The following is a 16,304-nucleotide window of genomic DNA, read 5'->3' on the forward strand; positions in this document are numbered from 1 at the left end:
CATGCAGCATTTATTTATTGATTTATCACATTTCTTCACCGCCCATCTTGGCAAGCAATGCTGGGCTCTAGAATCTGAATCCTTTTCCACTTAGATCCAGATCTGGATTTGGGACTAAGAGAGCTTTGTTCACCCTCCAGGATGACCTTTGCAGGGACCTGGATGGGGGTTGAGTGTTTCTCTTGGTCCTTTCAAACCTCTCTGCAGCTTTTGATACCATCGACCACAGTATCTGACTGGACCTTCTATGCAGGTAGGGAATAGGAGCGGGTTGTCCATTCAGACTATGAAACCAGGCAGAGGAATACAAAAATACTCTTTATTAAATAACTATTTACAATAATTCAGTTCTTTGAAATACGAAGAACTGGATTCAGTCATACCCAAATGGGCCACAATGGAAGAGTGGGGCAGGACCTGTCAATTGGAAACCGGGATACTGGGTGAACTGGAACGCAGGGTACTGGAGACACAGGTCTCAAACCGGAACAATACTTGAATTACTCTGGCGCTGGTACACCGGATGGGGCTGAAGACCCACATTGGACTGGAGGCCGGTAACTGGGACCTCAAACAAGACAAGCAACTGGAAACACAGCTGGACTCGACTCGATTCGCAGGACTGGAGACTAGAAGCAAGGCTGGAACTCGGACCAAGGCTGGGAACTCGGAACAAGACTGGACTCGGCTGAGAGCCCCAGACTGGGCTGGAATCCAGATCCAGAACAAAATAGGTGTGAAATACCTGAGCATGGCTGAACACACGATGCATGGCCAGAAACAAAGGCAGACGTATTGGTATATTGTTTTTTCTGCTACAGATTAAGGTTACTATGGTAACAAATGATGTTGGTCGGTTGAATTTAATTGTCTTCTTTTCAGGTGTAATCGTTGTTAATAGCCTGAAGCAAGGGCAGTTAGTTTAGTTTCAGTATCCCTTCTCTTTAGGCATGTAGAGAGTAAGCAGCTCTCAGAGAGCCCGTGAGAATGCAGAAGCCTGTAAATATGTGTTTGTGCTTTCTGTAAATAAATTTATTTTTATAGAAATGCCTGGTGTGTGACTTTTCTGATCTCTCCTGGGCCAAATGCTTTCTAGCACTCTGCCAACTGGTGATGGGCCCAGGAAGCAGCCCAGTAAACCCAGTAAGCCCAGTAACACCCCAGAGAGAATAGAGAGATCAGCTCCACACCTCATGCACAATTTAAAGGCAGGTAGCAAAGACCTGTGAAGATTTTCTTTGGAGCCGCCTGGAGATTTTCCAGCAACTGCTGGTCTGCAGGACAAAGAAGCCAGCTGAGGTGACTTGCAAAAGAAGGAAGAAGCCATGGCTACCTCCCAGCCCTCAGCGATGCCTCTGGAGGTGTATCAGAGACCAAGTATTTGAATTGGGCCCTGAAGATGGAGATGTATCTTCGCAGAGAGAATCTTTGGCTGCCAATTGGTGAGCAAACCCCCCAAAATCCCAGTGCTGAATGGCTGAGACAGGATGAGCGGGCTAGAGCCACCATTATCTTGGGAGTTGAGGACAATCAGCTAGTCCACGTGCGAGGCATGCAGTCTGCAAAGCAACTTTGGGACGCTTTGAGAGACTTATATGTAAAGGCAACAGCAGGGAGTAAAGTTACCCTGATGAAAAAGCTGTACAAAGCTTGCCTTGCAGAAGGAGACAGCCTTCCTGAGCACCTGCATTATATTCAGCAGCTGTTTGTTGAGTTGCAGGAGAGAGGGATGGAATTTACACCTGTCACAAAATCATATATCCTCCTGTCCTCACTGAATGAAACGTGGGACACGCTGATTTGTACCCTGGAGGCTATGCCTGAAGCAGACCTCACCCCATCGTATGTTACACAGTCTCAAACCGGAAAAATACTTGAATTACTCTGGCGCTGGTACACCGGATGGGGCTGAAGACCCACACTGGACTGGAAGCCGGCAACTGGAACCTCAAGCAAGACTGCATGGCTGGAAACATGGCTGGACTCGACTCGATTTCCAGGACTGGAGAAGAGAAGCAAGACTCAGAGCAAGGCTGGACTTGGCTGGAAGCCCCAGACTAGGCTGGCTTCTCTGGACTGGAGACTCGGAACAAGGCTGGGAACTCGGAACAAGACTAGACTCAGCTGCAAGCCCCGGACTGGGCTGGAATCCAGATCCAGAACAAGATAGGTGTGAAATACCTGAACATGGCTGAACACACGACGCATGGCTGGATGGAACCGGAGGCATATGGTGGCACTGGCGTTTCCAGGTGCCAGGAAGCCTCTTGGAAGGTCGTGGAGTTTCAAGACTGGAAGCAGAACTGAGACTGCTGGGCTCAGTGAGCAAAGGATCCTCAATGGCAGCAGAATATTCAAGTCCTCTTCAGAGTGGAGCAAAGGCGCTGATTCCTCTTCGGCAACAGACGCTGTCTCTGATGCAGGCCGGGACTCTCCCATGGAAGCTGGAGTCCTGGAGGATCAGTTGTCTCCGGCAGCTCGCTCTTCACGTGTCTGCCTTTTATCCCAGTCCTTGGCATGCGTGGACCCTTCCACAGCCAATCGGGCTCCCTTCTCTTTCGCATGCTCTTCTGCTCCTTGTTGGTGCGTACTGATTGGTGGATTCAAATCCTCCCCCGAATCCTGGCCAATCTGCACCTTGGACTCTGCTGATCCATGAGTTTTGTTTTCCCAGTTTCGAGCAGGGATATTTTTAAAGTGAAGAGATGAAAATATTTTATTTGAATAGCAAGTTGAAAGCTGTTCAGCTCTTAGCACTGAAAAATTTATGCCCAACGGCTGGAGAGATACCTGCCAGGCCGTCAAGTGTGGGGTTCCAGTGTTCTTGCCACCTTTGTTCCGCTTGGGTCTGGCTAAAGAGGCTGCATGTAAGGCTCGTGACACAGCCCAGACGGTGCTGGAAATGAAATAGTTGTCGATCGACAGGATCTGATCCGTCTCCTCCTGGGGAAGAGCCTCCCGTTCTTCCCTCTCTCTGCACCGTCTCCAGCCTTTCACAGAAAAAGCGTCCTTGGTGTAGGAGCAGATAAAAGATTACTGTGCAAAACTTTGCATGGCAGAATAAAAATACTGAGTTTCAGCCCAGTAAGTTTCTGTTTCCTCTTCTGACTCAGAAAGGGTTTCATGTTCCGAGTCGGAGGCAGGCTTGACTCTGACAGGTGTCCTCAAACTGGAAGGGACCATTCATTTCTTCATTTGAAGTTTTTGAAACCTGCCCCAACCCTGTGACTCTGGGAGATGAACAGGAAAGAAAACAGAGAATACAACTACATGGAACTAACAAACCCTCCCCAAATGAAGACCCAACACCTATAAACAAGAAACCAGGGCTTAAGCAGGAAGGATCCAGCTGTGTCATGTTCCCCGTTTCAATGTTCTGTTAACATCGTAACGTTTCACATGTCAAACCGTTCATCCGTGTATACTGAGCTTGCACGTTTGCTGGTATTTTCCATTCATGCTCTGTTCTTTGTTTTGTTACTTTGGAATGTATGTTTGGGTTTGCAATCCTGTTCAAGGTTACTTTCCCAGGCGCGTGTAACGGTTGCTAGCACCTGGGAGGGGGTGGTGGCTGACGGGCGCTCGGGGCGGGACTGGGTTGGAAGCAAGGCTTTTAAGTTTGTATTTGGCACGCTTTTGCTCATTCTCAGCTTTCTCTGTATTTGCATGCTATTCCTTTAATAAATCAGTTATCTTTAAGCCCGAGCTTGTGAGACTGAGTATTTGGGATTAGGCAACCATTACAAACTGGTATGAACTGCTTTATGAAATGCGAAGAGGAAGGACACCAGAGGGACCTCTGAGGACATGAATTCCAAAGCAGAGGGGCCACTGCACAAGCTGCCATTAAGCCCTAAGCCCATCCCACACACACTTGTTGCAGGAAGAGACTCTAAAGGTGTTTGTACTGAACAAGCAGATTCAGTCCTGGCAAGGCAGTTCGTCACGTAGCCAGCACTACAATGTCTAAGATCCTGCAGACAATAGTGAATATTTTGCATTGAGCCCAGAAACCAAACTATGGGTAACCACAGCAGGGACTTCAAGAGAGGTGCCATTCTGCACTGGTGCGGTTGTCCTATCATGAGGGCAGATGAATTCAATCAGGGATGGACTTCTTTCTTTGTAGCACAGGGACTGAACTTGGACTCGGGGCACCGTTGGAATTAACACCCAGATTAGACTATAGAGCTGCACTGATGGCTTTTCAGAGACATTTATTTTTCTCACTGTGCTCAGTGGGATTCAGAGTCTGACAGAGATGATGCTTGCTTTGCTTATAATTCCCAACTGCATAGTTCTTTTGTGATGGTGGTGATGATGGTTGTCTGTTTCTTCTGCTGGTTCACTCTCCAGGGAGTTGTCCAACCATTGACTTTCACGGAGAGTCAAGAGCAACAGGAGGCAATATCTTGCATCAGAACATCTGGCTAGATAAGACACCAGAGAGAATCTGGGCAGGCAACAGATGGGCCACTGATGTGACACCTTCAGTTATGAAGCTAATAAAAGCCACTGAAGCATCAGTGTTCTGAGCACTTTGGGAGGTGTTTAGGGATTCTTCTAGGGTTCAGGAAATCAAGCCCAACATATGAATCAGGTATGCACAGAAATGCATGTCTTCTTATGCTGTTACTATGGCTTCTGATTCCCCACGCAGTCACTGGGATGCTCAAAGCCAAATGCTCTCTGACTTTGGGGAAGGATGAATTAGACCCACGGAATCATTACAGGCCAGGAAGTCATCTGTTAAGTGGTGTCATTTCTGCAACAGAAAGTGAGCATCCACTATTCAGCTTCCACAACTTTCCCTCTGCTAAAATTTCCAAGTAAGTCACCGGGTGCTTGATGGTATTAAGATCTCTCCACTCCTTGCCAATTTCCAAAACAGCAGTTCTCTTTAACTACTACGGCCTGTCCCCTTTCAGGGCATTTGAATGAATGATTGTCTTGTATTATCTCTGGGGGATGTCATTGGGGAATTTTTTTGTAGATTGTAGCTGATGAAGCTTATACTGAAGTGAGATGGTGGAAGGCACAAGATCTTCCTGCCATCATTTTAATTGGCAAAAGAAAATCCTACCTCCATCACATCAGTAGTCAGAGATTGTGGCTGAAGGGTCAAGGCATGGCTTTTCCATTCTCCACCTGCCACCCCTGCACCATATCTAGCACCTAAGATGGTTCAGTAAGATTAGCTTAGAAAACAGGAGCAATAAAGTATGGCTGAAAGGAGAAGGAGGGTGGAGGAGCTGAAGGAAAAGTATGATGCCTGCTGGGACATTTGAGGTGGAGCAGATGTCTTCTCTGTTGTCCCAAAGCATGGCTGAACCCAATGGATGTACATTTCACAGGAGCCATTAGGAACATCAGGAGGAATTTCCAAATGGAAGAGTCACTGATGTTCATAGGGGAGCAAATCACTAGAGGGAGAGGGAGAGACAACAAATGAAGTCCCAAGAATGTTCTCACAACACATTTGTGCAATTCTTTCCTTCTCACTTAGCACAAGTAAGACCCATTGCCTCACCTCCTTGAAAAAAGGAATAAACCAAGTTACAAGAATGTTCTCTGATTTACAGCAAACTTTGAGCATTTCTTGCTTTCCTTCCCATTTAGCACTAATGCATTTCTTCACCTCCTTGGAAAAAAAACAATGAAGAAAAAAATGTTCCGGTTCCAATGTGACCATGGAGACAAAATTTTGATGGCTCCTTTTATTTTGTATAACCCCTGGAAGGGCTGCATGTGTCCAAGTCCAACATAATTTTGAGAGTTTTATAGTTAGGGCCATTTAATTTATTTATATTATGGCATGCATATATTGGAATTCTAGGTTATATATGCTTGTAAGACAATTGAAGTGAAACAGCAATGTCTTTCAATTGTCTTCTCCTTCTCCTTCTCCTTCTCCTTCTCCTTCTCCTTCTCCTTCTCCTTCTCCTTCTCCTTCTCCTTCTCCTTCTCCTTCTCCTTCTCCTTCTCCTTCTCTGCGACAAGATTTTCAGAATCTGCTCATTTCCCCAGATCACTTGAATCATTAGGCAAATCATCAAGAGTTGAAAACATTCACGAAAATCAACAATAGATGGCAATTGTGCATTCGCTTTAACAAATACATTTTGTGGAACATTCTACCTCCCGAGGTGAGGCAGGCCCCTTCACTCCCAACCTTCCAGAAGGGTTTGAAGACCTGGATCTGCTGCCTCACTTGGGATGGGAAGGGCAACAGATCTTCCTGGGGGTGGCTGGTGATGTAGAGTTCTCCCTGCCGAATGGAAATTTCCCACTTGGATTCCGTATTTATATTTATCTATTATGTTGGTATTGTAGGTGTTGACTTGGTGATTTTATGATGTTGTGGTGTTAAGGTGAATTTTATTGTAAACCACCCAGAGTCCCCCTTTTGGGGGGAGATGGGCAGTGATAGAAATGTGAATAATAAATAAATAAATAAATTTTTAGCTAAGCACTGAAGGGCAAGGGGCATTTTAAAATATAATAATGTTCTTGATGGTGATATAATATGCATCTATTGACAGGAAAGGATACAAACAATACTGGAAAATTCTGTCCTTCCTTTTTGCCATTCAGGAGATCAACCAGGATCCCCGCCTCTTACCCAACCTCACCCTGGGCTACACTATCAATGACAATTTTTTCAAGGAAAAAGTAACATCAGATGCCTTGCTAGACCTGCTCTCAACTGGGGAGGCCAATGTTCCAAACTATAACTGTGGGAAGCAGAAAAATATACTGGCTGTCCTTGAAGGGGGTGAAGTTGACATTTCCATCCAGATTTCAGCCATACTGAGCCACTACAAAATCCCTCAGGTGTGTCTCCATGTGCATCTGTGTGTGTTTGTGCATGGCAGCTTCTCAGCTCTATTCCACTCATGGTTTTCTCTAAAAAATTCAAGGGTGGTTTCCATCTAAAAATGGCAGGCAAAGGGGAAGGATGGAAATGGTGAAAGCGGCCACTTTCCTCTTCATCAAGACCCCAGTTGAGGTTAGGAGCCAATGCTGGGAATGTTTGAGGGAAAAATCCTACAGTCAAAGTCCATCAAGAAGATGTGCTGGGTATGAGCAGATCCTGCAGGAAGACAAGTTGTGTGAGAGGGTAGTTCCTTTGGTTTGACCCAAAGTTTGTTCTTTTCTTTTCAGATCAGTTATGCTTTTGCTTCACAAGTTCTGAGTGATAAAAAACGTTTCCCTTTTTTCTACGGAGTGCTCCCCAGGCAAGGTTCCCAATATCCAGGGATTGTCAAACTTCTCTTGCATTTTAGGTGGACATTGATAGGACTCATTGCTCCGACCACTGAGAATGGAGAGAGATTCACAAGAACATTGACTCCTATGCTGACAAAGAAGGGCATTTGTGTTGCTTTTTCATTAGGAACTGCCTTTTCTTTCAAGGACTTTGAGAAGATTCTTGGCCAGTTGAACAAATGGAGAAAAGTCAATGCTTTGGTTTGTTACATGGAGGCAAGTTCCTTCCTAGGACAAATATTCTTCCTTCAAGTAATGATGCAAATGTTTATAGAGCCCAAAGTTGACAAAGTCTGGATCACCACCGCTTTGTGGGATTTTACTCTGGAGTTAAAGTCTCTACAGTATATCCCCTCCCTCTATGGTTTTTTATCCTTTCTTATCCACAGGCATAAGTGGGCAATAGATGACAACTTTCCTCTCCTTTACTCTTCCATTCTGAGCTTTGTAGATGAAGGGTTTCATTGTTTATACTCAAAGCCAGCTGGGTCTGTGAAAGGATGGACAAGGTGCCGTGAAAAAGAAGATTTGAGGATCCCTTCTCCAAAAGAGCATGAACAAATCCTGTCTCTTGATGGTTATCACATTTACAGCAGCCTCTGGGCTGTGGCGCATGCCATAAACACGGCATATTCCTCCAGGCCCACCACAAGAGTGAGGAACAGGAGCTACCAAGTGGAAGCTCAAATGCTTCAGCCTTGGCAGGTATTCTCTACTTTACATCTCCTCTACATGAGAATCAGATCTGTAGCTCCATATCATGGACAATTGGAATTAGTTTATTTTGATCATGCTAAAAACGCAACAGGGAGATGAAATGTGATGAGGTGAAGAACTCCTTGGAATGGTTCTACTGTCTGCAAGCTTAGTAGAACTAACGGACCCCAGTGGTGGGATCCAAACGTAGTGATGGAATCAGTGTCTCCCTGATCCTTTTAATGATGTTCCAAATGCATCACACACAGTAGCCGGTCTTGAGATTAAGTCCATTTTTCTCAGAGCACAGGTTTGCACATGTGTAAAGGCTTTAATTAATTAATTAATTAATTTTATCACATTTTATCACCGCCCATCTCCCCCCAAAGGGGGGACTCTGGTTGGTTTACAACGATTTCCACACCTCTAAGAAAGTCGAGAAGTCAAGTCCCTTTGAATTGAGTTTGACTCCTGGTGACTTCAAGGAGTAAAGCTTTTACTTTAGCCAGGCTGGACGCATTGCCCTCAGCAGTCCTTTTCGGACGTTTTATGGGTACTCCCATGCACCTTCGGCTATGTCCGTGTGGAGACGGTTCAATAGAAGCCCTAAGCCATATGCTATTCTATTGCTCCCTCTATAAGGACTCTAGACAGAGCTTTATATATCCATTACTGAAGAAATTTCCAGGTAGGGAGAGTGACTTCTACCTAATGCTACTTCTTTCAGATAAGGACCTGAAAATATCCTCCCAGGTTGCCCAGTTTTGTGCTACCCTCTGCAAAATATGCCACACCATCACTTAGATTTGAAATTTTTAACATAGTATTTTATTTTAATTCATTTTGGATTTTTATTTTAAATGAATTTTGGATCATAGTATATTGATTGCTTTTGCTTTTACGTACATATATGTATTAATGTAAGATTGTTATTGTTATGCTATGTATAGTTTTATTGTGGCTGGCCTTAGGGCTGTAATCAACGTGATTGATTGACTTCAAGGGGATGTTCCTGCAGGTTTCTTGTTGGCTGTCAGGAAAGGTTTCTCTGGGAATATCATTTCCGATCATCTTATTTTCAATTCCTAATCAGGCCCAATTCTGCTTAACTTCTAAGCTTAAACCAAGTCAACCCAAACTTCTAAACCCAAAAGAAAGAGCATAAAAACAGTCAGTAATGGAAGAAGGCCAGTAGAAATGCTAAAAAGACACTCACAGCTACTCATGTTAGAATGAATTCTGCACCATAAGGGCACAGTGGATGAAAGGGGCAACTTGTCAGATTGTTCCTCTGCATCCTGCAGTTTTCTCTTCTCTTCCCTTCTAGCTCCATCCATTCCTGCAAAGCCCTCAGTTTCACAACGTTTCCATGGATGGGGTATATTTGGATGAAAGCAGAGAGCCAGCAGCTGACTTTGACGTCATGAGTTGGATTATGTTCCCCAACAAGTCCATCGTCAGAGTGAAACTGGGGGATCTAGAAAGGCAGGGAGCCCCAGACCTCAAGTTCACTCTTGATCAGGGTGGTTTTGCAAAACTCAAATGGCTCAAGAAGGTAGGGAAAATGTTTTTTTTCCACTTCACGGACTCCAAAGCTTTCAAATTCTGTAATGAACTCTCTGTGCCTTTGAGTGCCTGGTGATTTCACTGAACTGTTGAGCTTCAAGAGAGAGGACATTTTCCCCAGCTCTTCTAGTAACTGTGCGGAAGAAATACGCTATTTAAAAGCAGATTACCTTTGGCCCTTAAAGTGTTGTTTCATCAGCAAAGCACCAGCAGGTTCCCAAATGGACTTAGCTCCTAAAGAACTTGAACTCTAAAATTGGCACTGAGGAACACCAAAGGCAAGAAAGTGAATGAAGGGAGAGAGACAGAGAAGCAGTATTCATGTCACTGATGAGGGTTTAAGGTCCATTAGAGGTTTCAAATTTGAATCAGAAAATCCAAGAGTTGAGAGGGGTTATTGAGGCTCTCAAGCTGCTACTCAGTCCTGGAATCAAAACGAGTACGTCCCACCCTCTCAATTTGTAAGTGGCTCCAAAGTAATCCAGGTTCAACCCAAAGCAGGAGATTGACTCTTTCCATTTTTTTGAGGGGAGGCAGCTGCTTTCAAGCCAATGTTAGTTCCTGGCAACTAGCTGACAAGTCCCTGCAGTTTTCTTGGCAAGGTTTCAGAAGTGGTTCTTCCTAGAGCTGTGAGAAAGCGACTGGCCCAGGATCTCCCAGCTGGCTTTGTGCCTAAGGCAGGACTAGAACTCACGGTCTCCCAGTTGCTAGCCTGGTGCCTTAACCACTGCACCAAAGTGGCTCTCTTTCTCTCTCCATAGATCAATCTAAACAGGTTTCTTTCTTGCTGTTCCTTCTTTCTTTGAATAGCCTCTCCCTCCTTCCAGGTGTGTGGAAAGTTGTCAACCTGGATTGGCCAAGGGGGCTCAGGAAGGAGAACCCATCTGCTGCTACCTCTGCCTTCCCTGTGCAGAAGGAACCATCTCCACTCAGGAAGGTGGGTGAAAACACCTCCTGGGAAGACAAGTTGCCCAGATGATTTCCATGGAAGGGCTTCTGGAAAGGCATTTTGTAACCTGGCTTTTTCAGAATAAGTACAGTAAATACGTTGTTTGCCTCCATATCCATTGTGTGGGTCATGATCTTATGCTACAAATGATGCAAGAGATGACAGCTTTTGGGTCAGTATCAGATGACACAAGACAATTTAGGCAAATTATCTATTTTGGGATCATATTTTTTTTAGTTCCATCCTGGAGGAGCTTCTTTTACCAATATTTAACCAACATTGTTTTCACCCAGTTTGGACAATTTGGGTCCAATTGACTTGCCATCTAGTAAACACCGAAACTAGACTTCATTTTTTTCTGAATCACCCTTATAGCTGGCAAAGATTTTGTCTGCTTGTTTATTTGTTTGTTTGTTTGTTTGTTTTGTGACTTTAGAACCACCCATTTCTGCTACTTCAACTGTGCAAAGAAAATCCTGGAATGTCCCCTAATGCAAGCAGGAGCTCTGCTCAGGGATATCACCCACCTTTCATTCAACTGTTATTGTCCCATAAGGAGAATTATTCACTCTTGCCTAAACCATTTCTATATTTTTTGCTTTTTCTACTATTTTGAGGGTATCAGCTCTAAGCCAAACAAGGGTAAGCAGTAAAGGATATATTCTGTTTTTTTCAGATGCAGAAAAATGCACCAAGTGTCCAGAAGATCAGTATCCAAATCAGGAACAAACCCAATGTATCCTCAAGGTCATCACTTTCCTGTCCTATGAAGAAAAGTTGGGGATCATTCTGGTTTTCTTTATCCTATTCTTGTCCTTCACTACCTGTGTGGTATTAGCCATCTTCATTAAACATCTAGAAACTCCAATAGTCAAGGCCAATAACCGTGACCTATCCTATATTCTCCTCCTCTCCCTCCTTCTTTCCTTCTTAACCTCCTTCCTCTTCATTGGTCCTCCAAGGAAAGCAACTTGCCTTCTCCGACAATCAGCCTTCAGCATCATCTTCTCTGTCGCTGTCTCTTGTGTCTTGGCCAAAACAATCATGGTGGTGCTGGCCTTCTTGGCTACAAAGCCAGGAAACAGAATGAGGCGATGGCTGGGGAAGAGCTTGGCCAACTCCATCATTCTTTCTTGTTCCAGTGTCCAAGCTGTCATATGTACTTTCTGGCTATGGAATTCTCCACCCTTCCCTGACTCTGATATGCACACCCAGCCTGGAGAGATCATCCTACAATGTAATGAAGGCTCTGATGCCATGTTTTATGTTGCTCTTGGCTACATGGGCTTCCTGGCTGTTGCCTGCTTTACGGTGGCTTTCCTGGCCAGGAATCTGCCTGGGACCTTCAATGAAGCCAAGCTGATCACCTTCAGCATGCTGGTCTTCTGCAGCATCTGGGTCTCCTTTGTGCCCACCTACCTGAGCACCAAGGGGAAATACATGGTGGCCCTGCAGGTCTTCTCCATCTTGGCCTCCAGTGCTGGCCTGCTGGGCTGCATCTTCCTCCCCAAGTGCTACATCATTTTACTAAGACCAGATCTGAATACAAAGGAGCAGCTAATCATAAAAGTAAAATAGATAAAAATGATTCTTATTCATCCTTTTTTCAAGGAGAGACATCTGACACCTCTTTGTATCTCCCAAATGATACCTTTGGGCACCTCTCTTCTGTTCAAGGACCAACCATCCATGGCTGCATCTGTAGCATGGACAGCACTTTAACTTCCCTTGTGCTGATCAAGTAGCTCATTTCAACTCTTATCCATCCAGTTAAGATACAATTTTATTTTATTAAGTTTACCCCCAACAGGATACATCTCTGGAAATTTGCACAGTGGGGTTGATAAAGGACATTGGAACATCCAGAGAGGAGACTACATGAAAGATAATCCAAGCCTATTTTATTATTACAAGCTAGTTTATTATTACCTCTCCAAAGGCTCAGAATTCTTCCCACCCCAAACCTGTCAGAACCTCCTCTTTTCCCCTATTGGCTGTCAGGGCTCAGGTGACTCCCTTTGGGCACCTAAGACAGGCTTGTTCCTTAAAGGGCCAGCTCTCCCCACTGCCCCTTCTTTTACCTCTTTGGCAAAGGGACTGTTGCCATCCACTTCCTGGCAGATAACCTGTCCTTTCAAACTGGTCTTTCTCTTCATTTTCCTCCTAGCTCCCTCCGCAAGCCTCTTTTCAATTGTTCTGCCCAAACTGTCAGATGCAAACCAGATTGGCTGTCTTCCTTTTGAAGCTGCAAATTCCCCAAATGCCCCTTTGCAAGAAACTAAACTCTCAGCTTAGCCATAAAACATTTAGAAGGACAAGGAATGATGAAAGGCTGGGAGAGGTTCTAAGAGGCAAACACAGACTCTGGGAAACAGGGACAGGGTGATAAGCCTTGTAACAGGAACTCTTCTGAAGGAAACAAAGTCCATGACATTCTGCCTCTTTGTTCTTTTAAAACTTCCATTGTCTTTGTAGGCCTGCCCCATGACCTCATAGCCATCTCCTGGTGTGCTCCCTGGCCTCACTAGATGCCTGATGCCCTACCGCAAATCAAACACTTCACTGCTGTACCAAATCATCCAAATACTCTAGTTTGCATATGTCAATAGAGAGGGACTGTAACCCTACCCCTCTTTTGGCCTGTCTCCAGAGCTGCTAATAAACCAATTTGAGCTTCAGTGTAATTGTGTCTTGGTTTCCGGTTCAAATTAATCTTGGCAAACTTCTCCTACGCTCACCTGAAGCCACTCTACTTTGCTATGACTGATCCCAAGCTCGTGCTTCCCCATCCAGACTCTAAGAGCCTCCAGGCACTGGGAGACCAATTTGTTCAGAACAGGGTTGAAATGTAAACCGCCCAGAGTCACTTCCATAGTGAGATGGGCAGTGCATCAATATGATAAACAAACAAACCAACAAACAAAACTGGGGATCATCAGCAGACACATGATACAGTAGATGTAGAGAAATGTAGGGAATGGCCTTGATGGACAGGAGGCAGGGCCACTACCAAGGGTTTGAGCCCAGGCCCAGAAATTACTTTGAGCCCTTGTCAACAGATAGCTTTTCACAGTGGCTTCATGTAAAGAGGATTGAACTGAGCTCTGAGCCTCACAGCAACTCATAACTGAGGGGCTTTGGATTGGCCTTTTCCTCCGCACAACCAACAGCTGGATCTGCCCACTCAAGAAGTAGGAGAACCACTATAGTACACACCCGGTCTTCAAAGGCAGTACAGAAGGAGGCCATGACTGATGGTATCAAAAGCCTCTGAAAGACTGAGAAACACCAAGAGGGTTGCACTCCCCCATCCTGATCCTTGCAAGACCAATCACAGGGGAAGCCAAGGCAGTCTCAGTGCTAAAACCAGGCCCAAAGCCCAACCAGAAAGGGCCCAAATAATCCATTACATCCAGGGCTTTGTGCAGCTGACCTGGAGAGAATTCTGAAGTTTTTCTATTCCAAAGTAGGACAGCTGTTAGCCCTGCACTGCAAAGGGTTCAGTCCAAATTCCCAAGGGCTGTATTTCAGGTACCCCCTGCGTTCCAAATGGAGTATTAAGGAAGGAGGCAGGGCTGTCTAGAGTCAAAGCAGGTGCATGGACTTGTATTACAGCACATTGGTTGAAATTACTGGTCTTTCCCACAGGTTTGAGTTCCTTCCTTATTGAGAACTATTACAAATCAGTACGGTCCAGGACAATTTCCCCCAAACTGCAACATCTTGGGCTTCTCCAGGGACATATTCCTAATAATGGGCTATTAATTATTAGTGCATTTAAACAACATATCAAAGATCTGGAAGTCCAACAGGACCTGTCTGCTCTACCTAAGAATGTTCTCCTGAGCAATCAAACCCGTTTTTATAAACCAGTGAGATATTTACATGATATAACTGTCTCCAAATTCCAAAGGGCAGTAACTCTAGCATGTTGCAATGCTCTTCCCACAGCAGTTGTGGAGGGCCGATACAAAAAAGTTCCATATGAGCTGAGATTGTGGCCCTGTGGGCAAGGGGCTCTTGAAACTACAGCCCATGTCCTGCTATACTGTGCTTTCTATAAGGACTCACGGACCCATCTTATAATTCCCTATTTGATGAAATACCTGGGAAATTCTGATCTTTTTTATGTACACTTGTTGCTATCTGATCAGTATGATCCAGTTTCTTTGAACGTAGCTACATTTTGTTATACTGTCTGTAAAATTAGGCAGACTTTGATTGCCCATGATGATCCCACCATTAATATTACCATCTTTCGTTTTATTGTTTTTAATGCATTTTTATCTGTATTTGTATACAATTGTATTTTATTTGTAATTCTGGTCTGTGACCATAATAAAATATTGATTGATTGAGAAAGACTTTGACATCCTTTTGCTCGCAGATTGAAGGGAGATTTTATAAATGTCCTGTTGAACATCATCTCTGTCCTTGTGCTGTTGGTCAAGTAGAGGATATTATCGACCACTTCCTCCACTTCCCCATTTGTGATGGATCGGGGCCAGAGTATTGAAGGTAGGTGAATTCATGCAGCCTTCCCAGGTGGACCAGACAGGAAACACAACCAGATGAGCTAATTCTACTTTATTGTAAGGCTACATTAACAGAATCTTGCCAGTCTGAAAATACAAATCTCCCACCGTCTCCTTTACAGCCTGAGAAGTCCCTCCTGAGCCTCTTTCTCCACCCATTGGGCAGCTGTGGGCTATACCTCTCTTACCTGACTGTTCCCTAGGCAGCATCTCTTTACCCCGTCTCTCAAGGTCTTTCTCACATACCATTACAATTCAAAGGCTTGGACTGGTGGAGATATAAAGCTGGGTGTCCTAACAGCCAGGGACCACGCTGAGACAAGGAATAGGTCTCTAGTGTTTTATTACTGCTACATGACAGAAAATCCTAACAAACTGAAGAAGTGTCATGAGGAAGGATGGCGAGCAGGGGGCTCCCATCCAGGCTGTAAAGCGCATGCGTAGCACTGAGGAATTAGGTAGCCATTCAAAGAGACACAGATCTGGCCCGCCTTAGCCTTTGGGGTTTATATGTCTGGGTTTTTCCCACGCTTCTCCAGTTTGTTAGGATTTTCTGTTATGTAGCAGTAATAAAACACTAGAGACCTATTCCTTGTCTCAGCATGGTTCCTGGCTGTTAGGAAAGAAGTGTGGGAAAAACCCAGACATATAAACCCCAAAGGCTAAGGCGGGCCCGATCTGTGTCCCTTTGAATGGCTACCTAATTCCTCAGTACTACGCATGCGCTTTACAGCCTGGATGGGAGCCCCCTGCTCGCCATCCTTACTCATGACAATATCCTGCTACATTAAAATTCAACTTTCTTTTCCACAGAGTGTCACAGGGTAAACCATTGCCTCCACCATTTTCATCCTCTGAATCTCTTTTCCAAGGCCTTCACAGATGCTCTATCAAGTCCTCCTCTGCTGATTTTTCCAGCCAGGCCTAAAGAGACTCCAGACAACTTTTCTGCTGGGTAATCTGTAAAGAAGCTGAAATTTCACAGCTGCTCTATTGAGTCCTCATCTGCAGCATATCTCGACTGCTGGTTCCTTCACTGTTGATGGTTGACCCTGAAAGGCAGACACTGTCCACCACTTTGATATCTTCATTGCCAGTTCTAAGGCTGGTTGCTCCACCTGTTGTCATTTGTTTGGCCTCCTTTCTATTTAATTTTAGAATCACTTTTTCACTGGCCTCTTGACTTTTATTACTAGACTTGCAGATCATTTGAATTTTTGACTCTCAGAGTTGTGTCATCTGCTGTAGTGCAGGTTATTGATGTTCCTTCCTCCAACTTTAAAACCATG

At 44.7% G+C, this 16,304-nt stretch overlaps 1 protein-coding gene across 1 annotated transcript; it reads left to right on the top strand.

Moving 5' to 3' along the window:
• Positions 1-523: 523 nt before the first annotated feature.
• On the top strand, positions 524-12,133 carry LOC134489784 (vomeronasal type-2 receptor 26-like). Its single transcript, XM_063292650.1, has 6 exons — positions 524-557; positions 2,510-2,583; positions 6,595-6,834; positions 9,293-9,450; positions 10,359-10,468; positions 11,157-12,133. The coding sequence occupies exons 1-6, from the start codon at positions 524-526 to the stop codon at positions 12,056-12,058; spliced, it is 1,518 nt and encodes a 505-aa protein (XP_063148720.1). The 3' UTR covers positions 12,059-12,133.
• Positions 12,134-16,304: the final 4,171 nt, after the last annotated feature.

This window comes from Candoia aspera, chromosome 2 (assembly GCF_035149785.1).
Source record: "Candoia aspera isolate rCanAsp1 chromosome 2, rCanAsp1.hap2, whole genome shotgun sequence".
NCBI classification, from domain to species: Eukaryota; Metazoa; Chordata; class Lepidosauria; order Squamata; family Boidae; genus Candoia; species Candoia aspera.